Source organism: Diuraphis noxia, unplaced genomic scaffold, assembly GCF_037042655.1.
Source record: "Diuraphis noxia isolate RWA-SAM2 unplaced genomic scaffold, SU_Dnox_SAM2 contig0003, whole genome shotgun sequence".
Lineage (NCBI taxonomy): Eukaryota > Metazoa > Arthropoda > Insecta > Hemiptera > Aphididae > Diuraphis > Diuraphis noxia.
The window spans coordinates 10,678,235-10,693,790 of record NW_028301713.1 but is presented as its reverse complement, the minus strand read 5'-3'; the positions used below and the strand labels follow the sequence as shown (position 1 = coordinate 10,693,790).

The 15,556-nt window shown below is 27.4% G+C and overlaps 1 protein-coding gene across 2 annotated transcripts in view; it reads right to left on the bottom strand.

Moving 5' to 3' along the window:
• Window positions 1-15,556, bottom strand: part of LOC107165601 (neuroligin-4, Y-linked-like) — a 354,388-nt gene that overhangs the window by 60,205 nt on the left and 278,627 nt on the right. For both annotated transcript variants that reach the window (XM_089222255.1, XM_015513924.2), the window contains exon 2: window positions 5,812-5,961. In XM_089222255.1, the coding sequence (XP_089078381.1) occupies window positions 5,812-5,961 (150 nt within the window). The remainder of the gene's footprint in view (window positions 1-5,811; window positions 5,962-15,556) is intronic.

Sequence of the window (15,556 nt, the reverse complement as noted above, 5' to 3'; positions counted from 1 at the left end):
AACCATATATCTTTATCTATTTATCTAAAATATAAGTATTCACTATTCTGAAGTGTCCATACTTTAATTTTGTGTTATATTATGTATACAATTTAAAAACACCGTGTATAAATACATAATTTGTATTGTATAAACTATAGGTATGTGTTTGTATTTATAAGAATATACTTTTTTTAAATAAAATTATATTGAAAAAAAATTAATTGTTACTATAAAAATAAAAAATAAATGGTAGAAAAAATTACTCAATTTTATGTGCAAAATTTTAAAGTTAAAAATATTACATTTTTATAAATTGTATTATGTCAAAAAATATAACAATATATGAATATTGAATAAAACGTAACATACTCTATATATATTTTTTTTTATTCTGTGTCATTGTTGATGGATGCTAAATATTAACCAGAATTGGTTGAAGACAAGTGGATTTGTCTTTCGTAAAATGTCAAGAGAAAGATAAGAGAAAATCCCTAACCACTTGAAGCGTATTTTTCTGTTCACAAATTCGAAACTGTCGTCTTCAAAAAAGCATACTTCAGGTTTTATTCATTGAGATTGTGATTTTTGTTTGATTCATTATAAATATGTTATGATTATACATTTATACGTCATACAAGGTAACTATATTTAAGTCTTCAGAATAATATATTATAAACTAGTCTGACAATAGTTATATTTGTTTGAATAATATAATTTGACGTAATTTGATGGCTATTCGAAACAATAAAATCTATGAACGTGTTAAAATTTTAACTTACACTATATTCATTATACATACAAATGCAGTTTTTACTGGAAATTCAAAAAAAAACAAAAACATGCAAAAACATAGCTATGATTTAATAGGGTTTTATTAATGGATAGTTTCTCTCCTCAAAATAATCAATATAAGTGCTTTAATCATTGCTTATATTTTCACATTTTCATTTTAGTCATAGATTGTAAATAGTTATTTTGAAAAAAATGGTATTATTTGAGTAAATATCATGTTATTTGACGTATAGAATTAATTATGTGTATGCTTAAAAAAAAAAAAAAAAAAAAAATGAATAACAATGTTTAATATGATGTTGAATGACTTAACCAATTGATTTAGTTTATATCAGTATATCATATTAGGTACTGTAAGTATATACATATATATATATATATATATTATATAAAATAGATACAAACATTACATTTCTATATAAATTAATTTATAAGGAATAGCTACCTACTATCTATATTATATGTAAATAATAATATTATATTACATCAGAATGTTTTTATTTACATAATATTCTAATACCATAGTATACTCATCCATAGTAGGTATCTATGTGATTGCATGACTAAATACATTTTAACCAATCACATTAACTTTATTAACTGACAATTAACATAGCATACTTATTTATTTTTTATTTTCATATATTATACAAAAGTATAATATATGAAGAGATGAGCTTTCAGTGTGTTATTTTTATTTAATTTATTGACATAACATGTTTAATGTGAAAAAAATCTTATGATATAAATTATAAATTTATTTGTGTCAAATAGTAATAAGGAAGACAAATTTATAACGTCAATCTTGGTGAAAAACAAATTGTGATTCGTTTAAAATTTTGATGGGATTTAGTATTTAACAGAGTTCGGATTACTCTAACAAAATGATTTAAATAGGTACTTTAATAAAACGTTATATAGGTAAACTATTTAAGAGGCCTAATTTAAATAAAATTATTGTATAGGTCATAATATATTAGATTATGAATTATTCGTTTTAAACTAGATATAATTTACTCTTTGGTATGTTTAATTTTATAAAAGTTTTTACACCAAGAATAATTGTTTATTTTAAATACGCCTATAGATGTTGTTTCTAAAGTTAGTTTTCTCACTATACGTGTTTATCCATACTATGCAAATTTAAACTGAATTAATTATAACTAGAAGAAAATATATTGTAATATATTTTCTACTTGTGAGTTCGTTTTACTCGGTAAAATAATTAAACAAAGCACTTTCATTGTATCTGATATTTAAAAAATTTTAAAATTAAAACTATTTGGAATCTTAAAGATAAACAAGATGATTTTGGTTAGCATCGTTCTAAAGGAAAATTAAAAAGATTTTTAAGCAGCTATGATAAATATAAGTAAATTTCGGTACCTACCTATACTAATAAGATGAATGGAATAAAAAAACGTAGATATTATGTATACTTGTATTAATTTTTTTTATTTCTAAATAATGTATCGATAAAGTATTGGAAGATCGTATTGATACATAATATTATAATATTGCAGTTTTATTTCCAAGAAATTGAAAATATGTGTTTGAAAAATATAAAACACTATAAAATATTATTAAATACATAATGTGATATTAAATTTACATAACTTTACGTCAATGTAAAATGGAACTAACGTTTTCTGAAAAATCTAAATAAATCCTAAAATAAAAAAATATAGTACCGATTGAGTAAAATACGATTCAACTAAGTATGCTGAACTTTCACTCGTTAAGTCAATAGAGGAAAATTGTCTTCATTATGTAAAGAATAAATGTCCATGTTATTGGGAAAACACATGTTTTAAAATAATTCGCATATTGCTTCAAAAAGTTATTCAATATTAGACGCTAAAAGTTCAATATACCTAATTTAAAGACAACTTCATTTTATGAATTATTTATGTAGTTATTATAGGTTTTTTTTTTTTTTATCGCATGATTAAAATATGTTTAATGTTTACTTGAAACAATATTATCAATACAATAATGTTTTGAAAATATCTTTGTAAATATTCATAACTCAACAAATCCATTGAAATTCTTGTATTAGTAAAAAAAAACTAAAAATATAGAGAACGTACTAAACAAAATTGTTATTATTTATATTTAAGATCTGAAAAATTCCAATAACACGATACATTTTAATACAGATTTAAGTTTATTTTTTTAAGATGCGTAGATGGAGTATTTAAATTTCTGTGTAATATCTAAGTAGGTTTATCATCATAAACGATTATTTATTGATTAAACGAAATTTAATTGCATTTTTATGTAGTATATATTATAATGTCTTGGACATGATACGCCAATTGCTATTTTAATAATTTTCCCACGAAATTCCCAGATATACATATTTAAAATAATATAATATAATTAAATTATATTTTGTCAGAATACATAAGCACTCAAGTTATAAGGGAAAAAAAACACGTTTATACATACTTATTATTATTAAACGGTAACTTAACAATGTATAAAAATACAAAATACTACAAACTGATTTATTATATGATGCTAATTAAGTATAAAATTACTAATTATAATGAAAATAGTAAATTAACAGTACTTACTCAAAATAAATGTTTATTGGAATAACATCCATTCTGTGTTGTTTAATAAATAACAATAATTCGAGTAATAGTTAAAACCATACATTGCAATTTTAGTTCTTTTAAAATATATCTTTGAACCGTAATAAAATTTAACAATATTATAAATAATTCAAGAAGACATTTTATTTTTATTATTGAAGTCAAATAACAATTTGTAACGAAATTAATAATTATGTTCACAAAACAAAATTGTCGGTGGTATTAACCGAAAATTAAAAATTATTTTATTTTTTCTTTAAATGGTCACTAACATATACCAGGTTATATTGCTGTTACTTTTATTAACAGTATTCTAGGAACAAGCAGGTTTTCCCGCGGAAGAAAGACAAAAGCAATCTCCACGACGTAGTCGGTTCTAAATGTTAAAAGAAAGGAAAAAGCCAGATAGGGTTGGCAACATTGTTTTTATATTTTACTTGCTAAGTTTTTGCCACGATCTTGTATTTACTTGATAGACATAGACACAGTATAGATACACACTGAATAACTTTCGTTTTTAAGTTATAAAACATTATTATTAATAAAATATATTGTTTTTTTTTATTTTCATTTATATTTAATTTACACTATAATATTATTCTATTTATAGATATTAATTATTCTATACACCGAATAGTGAAACGGAACATCGTTATATACCTACTGTAAGTAAATCCAATTTTTATATAGATATTATAGATATACTACGAAAGTTTCATCTGCGCATGAATACATATTATACAAAATATTTAATACACGGGTAATTATAAATTAATATTGTACAAATTAAAAAAAAAACCCGTGTACAATAATCATTTAAATCATACATTTTGGCATCAATATAATATACTAAACATCATAAGCTTTTTATTAACTTCGATATTATGCTGGTATTTTATATTTATACTACCTATGTATCTTCGGTAGTATATTGTGTTTTACGTACCTACGTAGAAAACAAAAACGTATAAACTAAAAAAGAAAAATGTTAAAGCGAATTTTGTCCCTTTGTGGAGAAAGCAATTTTCAGAAAAAGAATTGAATATTTTTAGAAACGTAGTTACGGATAAAGGAAATGAGAGTAACAGCTTAAGGCAATTTATCTTCTATACTTTTTAGTTTTTATGTAGTGTTTTGCATAAACATATTAAATGAAAAAACTAATTATGGTTAAATTACTGGAGAAAATATGTTTTTTGTTCAAATTGCATTTCAATTATCAATGTGGATAAATATTCAATTAATTATTTTTATGATAACAGTAATGCTAAAAAACTTATAAACTAAAAAATAAAAATGTTAAAGTGAATTTTGTAGAGAAAACCATTTTCAGAAAAATTACGCTAGGTAAACACTTATCAAATACCAATTTCAGAGTTATTTCTAGATTTTAATATTATACTACAACCATGTGAATAAATAATACAATTAATTTTAAAAGTTATACCAACTAGGTAGCTGCTATTGGCTACTGCAGTTGGTTAAAATCGTTTAATGAAAGTTCGTATATTCTAAAAAATGTACAAGGCCAATATTGTTGATTTCAACAAATCGATATTTAATTGGATAAGATGATTACAATTAAATGGTTTTATTATATAGGTACTAATTGTTTTTCAAATTTTTAACCAAATCCTATTATTCAATAATTCTTAATCGTTTCAATAGTTGTAGACATTTTCTCAACTTTAAAAAAATTATTATAACTGAAAATCTATTTTAATAATTTTAAATTTTATAAATTTTTTCTAAGCTTGCAGATAAATTTTTTAGACAATTTAGTAGAAGTATCATAGTGTACCTTGGTAGGTACATTTTATTTGAGATTAAGACAGAGGTTATTAACTGTAATAAGTAATAACTAATAGTTGAATGTTTATCTAATGGAAAAAGGAAGGTTATAAATATCCTATCTATTAGTATCTTTGCAAAGTTTACATATCTAAATAGTTAAATTCATATCATATTGATATAAAATTACATTACTCGTGGATTTAAGAAAGTTATAACAATAATAAGTATTTGAATATCGCAATACGCATCATTTATATTGTGTACATACTATTATTATAACATCTATTTTTATTATTATAAAATAAAATTGATGTACGATAATCTTCTATTTTTTGTTTGTTATTCGTAGAGCGTAATTACAAAGTCATTTGTAGGGATCATACGTACGTGTGTTATTTTAATTTCAACATAATATGACATCAAATCATAAACAGATGACAATATTATATTTTCATGTATTATTAAGGTCTTAAAATGTCATAAAATTTATTTTCTCCGAATATTTCATGAAACTATCAATTTCATAATGTCAAGTGAAATATTTAAAATTCAGAAACTTATTAGATATAACAATCATACTGTGATGACTACTTATATGAGATATTTTGATAATTTATTATTATTAACAAATTGTTAGGCTTACCCAATATGCCCAGTCTGTAGTTCAACGTGACCACAACCAATTCCGCATTGCTGGCCAATACTCGACCGTCATACGGGTTCCCAGAATTCCACTCGTACGATTCTCCGTGTATGAAAACCAATACGGGATACTTCCGGACGATTCTGCTCCCTGAAACAGATGATTAAAAAAAACTTGATATTATTATTATCTCGTTAGGTTTTCGTTTTATACCTTCGGTAAAAGTATAGCTTAAAGCACACCCCAGAGAAAGATTTAGTCACACGACAGGCCGCCATTGCTACAGTATCATAACGTTTTGGTTCAACTTAAATATTATAATATTATTATAATTTCAAACATTTCTATAAAATGCATGGTTTTACGATAATGTCATATACGGCTATACCGGCGGCAAGCTATCTGTCTATCTATTTATCGCTCAGACGGCGGTGGCGGTTTGTGTATTTATTATTTTTCAATTTTACCAACTCCGAGGGTTCGTCAACGAAAATAAGCTGCCCTTAAACTTAAAACGCATACACACATACATATAAAGAGTTGTTTTTTTTCCTGATAAAAAAATAACTTGTCTAAAATTTTACGTTTATATAATACACCTGGTATATATACCTACCTACAAGTATCATATATTTACAAATTCATAAACCGTATCCTTTTCTCTGCAGATATTCCAAGATCGAACAAATCCATATTATATTATATATATATCAACCCACAGGTACGGCACACTTTATTCATGTCTTGAAAAACATAATATGAATTATGGGATAAATAAGTAACGGGCGGCAGAAACCTGCGAGTTTTGAGATACGGAGACGTATTTTACGATGATGGGTTTTTTTATATTTATATGTGGGAGGCTGCAGTGTGTGTACAGTGCACACTATATACTTTTAAGTAAGTCGAACATGCTGAATATGAATTAGCTTTAAATGAATTCCACTCGAATACGACTCGGGAGTATCTCGCATAGACTCGTATAATAATAATAATATGTAAGATTTAAATATAGTACATAAACACTACCCGAGACGAAATCATTATATTATAATACAATATAGTAAAAAAAATGGTCTTTATTTAGGTCAAGCATAAAAAGTAAGATAAAATATTCTGGTAGTAGGTACCTACATATTATTCTCATAATTAAAATATATTTTTTGCCCATCAACTTCGTAATATAACTGGATTTTGTGTTATGTTTTATGCTTATCACGAACAAAACATTAAAATTTCCGGGATTTATACGCATTCACTGAACCCGAAATAGGTAACACAAGTAAAGCCTCATTAAAAATATTTGAACATTTCCAATTATAGGTATACGCGTACCCGGTCTCATTTTAGAAAATACACATATACACATATTATAATATACAGATATATAATATTATATATGTTAAGTATACTTACAGGTGGTTATAATATTTTGTTTTTGTAAAGCTTCGCGACTGCATTATTTCAATAAATTATAACTGCTAACAAATTGATATTAACGAAACTTCGAAAGCCAACTGCTATTAATATATATATAGCAACTCTATTGCTTTTCGATTGTGTAAAACGTATACCTAGAAACTTTTTTTCAATATCGTGTCAAACATAACTCGTACACACTATAAACCCGTTGCGCACTTTCGCCTACTTCCAAAATTCAATATTGAAGTCATTGGAATAGTTTTCGAAACGTTCAATGACTTGTCCATTATTTATATAGTCATTCAACGAGGTCACGCGACATTAAGAAACTTTCGCCGTTTACGTTTTCAAACTTGCTAAGTATTGTGTTTAAAAGGATCTGAAACGTTCGAGTAATAATACATTCACATACTTTATAAAAGTTGAGGTATAAATTTGTGAAAAAAAAGTTGCTCGATCAGAAAAATCACCGTTTTACTATTAACATCGATTTTCATCAAACGTTGTTTTGTAATATCTATATATTATTTTATACGTAATTCAAACTATACATATATGATATATATATTCCTATACTGTAACATTATTAATACAATACATAATTCAAAATCGTACCGAAATCAGATTTATCGTGCGCAAAATGCGCCGCGGCATGCACATACGACTTATTTTGTCAAGATGTAATGTTTAATTCTACTTAGACTTGGGCTTAGATCAAACTCGCGAATCTCTTATCTTCCTACAGCGCACCACCGTGATTTCAAGTGTGCAAGATTACGACTGGGTCGACGCGTGCACACTTTGTATTTTACGTGTATTTATAATATCCTATTAAACAATAAATGTATAAAAAATACTTGTGTAAATTATTCGAAAAACTCCGTAACACGTACGTAAAATACAGTTTGCGTTCGAGCCCGGAGTAGTGGTGGTATAATTTAATAACCGCATAATATATACAATATATATGAATATAGATTTGGTATAGGGAGAGCTTTCGATTTTTTCCATTGTTCGACTTCGGGGTGATGGTGATAGTTGTCCGATTTAGCTCGACGTATATAATACCCGAGGATGAGAGTGCTCGAAAAGGATTTTATTTTCAACCCTACCCTCATAGTGTGCCCTTAATTTATATATTATTTATACATATACATGTATATGTTTTATATTTATTGTGTATAACGTTGTTCCTCGCTTTCGTGGACTTCAGACGGACAAGCTGCCGGCGTTACAGTACATTCGAGGAGGGGGGGGGGCGTTTGGGTGATGTAGAGGCTGCTGCTACGGAAGGTCGAAGAACCACCGACAAAAAGGATTCCATGTCTGTATATATAATATTATTATACAAACGGAAAGTTACAAGTATATATACCTAACTTATAGATATATATAAACATATATACATCTCATGGACGATTTATTAATCAAGGGAAACGCTGGTAGACCGGTCGGTTGGTGTTCTACTCCGATTCCGGACGGGAAAGTATAGTCACGGAGGAGAAGAGGTGAGATTAAAACTTTACCCAAACACACTCTCCGTGTATATATGTATACATAATACATAATATATATGTATACATAATACATAATATATATATATATATATATATATATATATATATATATATATATATATATATATATATATATACATACTGTTACGGTCCGGGTCGGTCCTTGTGTCCATTTTAGGATCGCGTTACGGCCACGGTACAACAATAGAACATCTGTTGCCGTACACAGCACTACATTAGGTCTGGATTTTGGTGGCGCGGCGGCGTGTAGCCTTAACCGGTGCGACCCAGTATTTTGCGTTTTGTTTGGAAAACACCATATATACCAATATACATATAATATATATTATTATACATGTATATTATATATTATGCTGTCGGATTAACATGGTTCTAAACCGTTAAGACGTGCCCGGTGGATACGTACACCGGCAACGGGCGACGAAACTGTCGAGATTTACCTGTGCGGTGTCCCTCCTACCTTGGTGTACCACGTGCGAGATTTTGTATGATCGTCTCTACCTTTCGCAGGCGGAGCAAGGATGTGTTAGAATCGTGGGAACGAAAATTATTTTCATGTAAAAACAGCTTGAAATGTAAACGAACAAACATTATGGTGTGGTTTTACTACCTACGCGCAATAATAACATGTTTCGCAAAACGATGATGATAATAAATAATAATAATATGGAATTATAATATATGAGTTATAATTATGTACGAAAGGAGCATTTCATACGGAAAAGGAAATAATTTCGATGATGATTGATGGATATTATGATGATATAATTAATATTGTTATGGTGTAATGAGAACATTTTAGTGTTTTGATTGCATTTTATATTATATTCTAACTTATGTAACAGTAATAATAATACGACTAATATTAATACGTTTATTCATATTCTACGAAAGAAGTCTACATGTATATAGATATGGCTGTGGTCGGGAAATAGCGTCAAGACGTGATTATGGTTTTCCTGTTAACTCGAATTTCGACAAATATTTTATACTAGGTAGTAGGTACGTAATTTGTAAAGAAAAAAAAAATGAATACGCTTTGTATTATAATACATTCAGAAATTCTACGGTGATGACAAATTCTTACGTAGTTACGTACATTATTACGAGTATAAAGGCGTAAACGTGAACAAACCACGATTGATTTATGTGCCAATAATGATGAGATAATAATAAATTAATAATTATTATACGAAAAATACACAATATAAAACGATTAATAAACATCGTACCTACAATAACAAACAAAGAAAAGTCGTTCTGTATGTTTATATAAAGTATATTTTAGATTCTGAGCGGAGCGATGAATGTATTGATTTTACCATGATCCATGATGTGAGTGTGTGTTTTTTTTTTTTTTTTTGTGTCTGTCATCACGTTTTGGGGCAGTAAAAGTGCTTCGATTTTTTACTTCAGTACCTCGTTCGATCAGAAAGTGAATCAAATTGGTACTTTGGGGGGTCAAAAGTGAAAAATTCGTAATACTTTCCTAAATAATCGAGAAAAACAAACTAAAAATTAAGGGAAAAACGGGAAATTTTACGCACACTCATTTTTCGACAAAATCGATTTTGGTTTTTGATGTAACAAATAACCATAGATACATGAAATTTTCACCGAATATTTATATAAGTATATTCTATCCACCATGCAATTTTCAAAAATTTTCGACTTAAGTTGAAGTATTCATAGGCATTTTAAATTTTCGAACATTATTAAGTTTATATAAGTTATATAAGTTTTTTTAAAATTAATATTGATAAAAATGTATTTGTTATACAAGGCTCTTAACATATTGTTACAATAGCAGTTAAAAAATAAAATAAATTCATAGTCACAATTCTTTTTTATAAGCATTCAAAGTTTGAATTTTGACAAAATACGTAAAAATCACGAAAATTCACAAATTATTTTAAGCTAGAAATTCATAAAAAATGTTCTTTTTAAATCTAAGATTTAAAAATTTAATACAAGATTCCTTACAAGTTTTTCAATCTTTATTACAAAATAAAAGTCCGCCGGAAATTCAAATTAAATTTTTATGAGCATTTGAAATTTACAACATTGGATTTTCACTGTTAGCGATTTCCTTATTTAGGTGTAACTCTAAAAAAAATTACCGCAGATACTTGAAATTTTCACTGAATGTTTATATAGGCGTTTTATATATTTGATAAAATTTTCAAAATATTTAGATTTGTTTTGAGCTGTTTACTGACATTTTAATTTTTCAACTTTTTTAGTTTTTTTTTCTATAAATATCGATAAAAAAATTTTTGTTCGGTAGAAAAGCTTGAAAATTTAATACAAGTCTTCTAACACATTGTAACAATAGAAGTTAAAAAATATTAAAAATACGTAGGCACGATTTTTTTTATAATCATAATAATTTATATTATATTATAATCTTAAATAAGTTCAAATGTTGACAAAATTCGTAAAAATTACGGCAATGTTCCAATTATCTTATATAATATAAATTTATAATTTTTTTTTTTTTAACTCTAAGATTTGAAAATTTTATACAAGGCTCCTAACATGTTTTCACAAAAACAGTTGAAAAATAAAAGTAATACATTGTCACAATTTTTTTTTACAAACATTCAAAGTTTGAATTTTGACAACATACGTAAAAATCACGAAAATTCACAAATTGTTTTATGCTAGAAATTCATAAAAAATTTTCCTTTTATATCTAAGAATTTTTAATTTTATATAAGGCTCCTAACATATTTTTACAATAGCAGGTGAAATTTAAAAGAAATATATTGGCACAATTTTTTTTTACAAGCATTTAAAGTTTGAATTTTAACAACATATGTAAAAATCACGAAAATCACGAAAATTCGTAAATTAATTTAAACTAGAAATTACTAAAAAATTTTCTTTTTAAATCGAAAATTTGAAAATTTTTAATAATCTATAATATATCCTAGACAGATAAACCGTCTTCGCTCAGAATCGTTTTTCGTATACAATGATATAATATCATTGGATTCAAATTTAATTCCATCCATTACAGTAACCCACTTGTAACCTACTGCAGTCTATCCACGACTTACCCGCCTTTTTCAAATCGATATTTGCAACGTATTATTACTATCGGTTTGAGCAGTAGCCAGTAGGTACTTTCCCTTTAAAACAAATATTTTTAATCGCATGAGATAGGTATAGGTACAAAATTTACAAATATTATTTTATGCAAGAGGTACTTATACGATTTATTTTATTATTATTTCATCAGTGACATGTTACCGAGATTTTTTTTTCTCTATCGACATCACTTTTTGAATATTCCTCACTGCTCTATTTTCTGGCGACGTCTTATCGACATTCGGGCTGATTAATGGCTTCCAAAACATATCGCTGTCATTAGGAGCCCTTCTCTCACTTTTCTACTGACAACACAATCTTGACATTAACGTGAAGTCTGAGTTTTATCGGAAACCACTCAAAAAGTTGTTAAAAAGAACATCCTATTTGTATCCAAACATGAGTCAACAACATCTTGAAAACATTGAAACACTTCAACAAAATATATAACAGACAGTCATAGTTGCAGTTAAGTCTCGTAAAATAGCTGACATTTTAATAATTTTAAAGAACAGCATTTCATATCTCTGCGGAAAATAATGTATTATTTAATTAAAATTCTCTTTATTATATTGGGTATTATATTGTTATAATCTATAAAGATAGTTGTGAGTTTTAAGACACTGCTATAGACAATACGTACTGTTTTCTGTTTCTCTAGAATTAAAATGAAAAAAACAAAAGTTTCTAAACATAATGTCGACAACAAACACTGAACAAAAAAAAAATAATTGTTATTATACATTCTATAGTGAAATAATTAAGTTGAAAACTCATAGTCATAAATACGTATTAAAATAAAATGTGAAGAGTATGAAAGAGTGCACGAGTAAGACAAAACATGAAACTAAACAAACACTAAAACAAAAAAAACACACAATACAAAATTCCGACTGTCTCGAAGACGTAATCCTCTATTTTAGTGTAAACCATGCTCAAAATTAATAATATAAGTATGGGTAGGTACCTATGTGGATGGGTATATAAGCTGGTATGTAGATAATTTTTGACTATTTGCAAATCATAAAAATAATAGCATTATTTTTTGCTTATATTTTCAAATGGTGATAGGTATAAATACGGTTCGCGTTTTATACCCATATAGGCGACGTGACTTTGTTTAATGACACTTAAAAGACCGATATCTTCTATGGCAATACATTTTCAAAATGAAATAATAATAATAATACGTTCTTACGCGCAAGTCAGCTGAATAATAACAATAGGTCAAAATAATAATAATTATAATTTGTTATTATTACCTACCTTTTTTTTTTTTTTTTTTTATTAATCCTTAACAACAAAGGTTATTGGCTACAAACATTAATATTTCTAGCCCATGAAGCGTTAATAATAATATATACATAACATAATAATAATAGTATAAAATAATGATATTGAAATATATCTAGATTATATTAGTTTGGTATAGTTTAGTTCATTTTAAATAATTAATTAATTTTTCTATGTTGATTGGCTGTGGACTTAGAGCTACTTCCAGGTTGTCTTCTATATTGAGCTTATATCTGATGTCAGTGAATTTACGGCAGTAGCATATTATTAAGTGTTCAACCGTGAAAGTTTGGCATTGGTTAGGTTCATCAGTTCATAAGGTGTTTATGAGTCACCCATGTGTATTATTACCTTATAGATACATAATATAATATTATGATTGCGATTGTCACCACCATGCGGTTTTCCACGACTATTATTTTAATAACTGATACCTATGTTTAACGTTTATTGTTTACTGGTGTCTAGTATAGAATTCTTGTCAGGTTTTCAATGCGTGTAAGTATACCTAGCATAGTAGAATGCTATGGTTATTATATTCATTAATTAGAACAAAATAATAAATTATTATTTTCAAACTCTTACGATCGGAACAGGATTCGATTACTGCAGCAGCCGAGAATTTAAATGATATTACGCGTTTGTAGGTGTAATTTATGAGTCAACGATATGCCGTTGGGATTTGTGGATTTGAATTCATCGGTATTACCACGGAATCGCGTTAAAAAAAAACTGCGTACACAGCTTGATTGCGAAACAGTCACAAAAATGTCTATGAAAATAAATAGCCGAAATGTGTATTCAAAATGATATGTTTATTTAGATATAATGATAAATATTAAAGATCCTCAATTACCATGACCACCTTATAAATCATCAGAACATATTATTGTCATATTGAATACAGTTGAGACCGAAAATGAATAAAACAAAAATAATGCGTCTTCCAGTCACGAATTAATATTATATTAATTTATTGAGTCGTGTAAGAGAAATGCAGGAGAAAAAAGAAAATTATATTATTTTCATAATCCTGTTAATTGCCATTGTTGAATGTTTTTTTTCTCAGAGGTTAACAGCAGTAAAAATCAACAATAGTACCTACCTACATTTTAAGTAGCTTTAACATGTTAACAATATTTTTAAACATAGAGAGAGCACTTTGTATAATAAGTTATTGCTTATAATATTGTTTGTAACATTGCATTCATATATTTTAGTATGATGCATTTGACATAATGATAACATTCATATTCAGATGAACAAATCAAATAGCATATTGATATACATAAATAAAAATCTACCTATACAACTATAAGAAATCATCATTGCGTGTTTACCATTCGATAATAATTGTAATAAATTGATAATGACTAAAATACTAGTACCTAAATAAATAAAAACGTATTTGTTGAGATAGATACACCTAGCCTGCAGTAAGAACTACTGAATTTTGTAATGGTTATTATAGCTACCCCGTAATGTGTAAGTGTACAAATACGTTGAAAAATACCAAATACTTATTTGAAATTGCAAGAAAATAAATAAATTACAGAAAATAAAAACTTTGAAATAACGTTTATAGTTTATACATAGTATTTAACGATAGCTGGTAAATAAAGCCAAGAAGAAGAAGAGAACGAATAATGATTTGTGGATCAAAAGAACGGATAAGTCATATCTGATTTTTCGATACATATTTTATGCTTGCTTCACGTTTTCGGAACAACAGTATTTATGTGAACAGCGGATAAAACGAAGAAACGGATCAAGGTGCGTACCAAATTCGTATATTGACGGAAAATACGGTAATGTTTTGAGCTCAGGGAGCTTATTCGGGTCCAAATACATGCATCACGTTCCCTGTTTTTAGCGCTGGGAAAAGGAAAAAAATAAAATAATATGTTTCACCCCACATGCGCGCTCTTATTTATTTTATCTCGTATTTTATGATATATTGCGCTAAGAGTAGTTTTTCAGCGGACAACGACGAAGACCGTTTATTCCGTGTGAGGAGCAACCAGAAATTCGATCAGCGTATAAAAGTATACGGTGCGGAACGGGGCGGCGGCGGCATGCACGCTGTGAAAACACGAAATGTATATAATATATATCAGGCAGAAAAGAGCCAGTTTACTTAAATAATAAAAAAAAAAGTAGAAAAATAGAAAAATAGAAAACAAAAAATCTAGGGAAAAAGAATAGAGGAAAACTGCTCATAAAACGGCGAACTCCTCCCCGACGTTATTTTTATTTCATTCCCAGACGTTACGGCGCGGAGACCAGCGGAATAACCCTCACGACACTTTCGAATTGAAAAATCGGTTTTCGCAAAGTGCTCTGTTGAGAATCGAATAACCAGGTCGGCAGCTGCTGTACTGCGGTGGACAAATGAAATG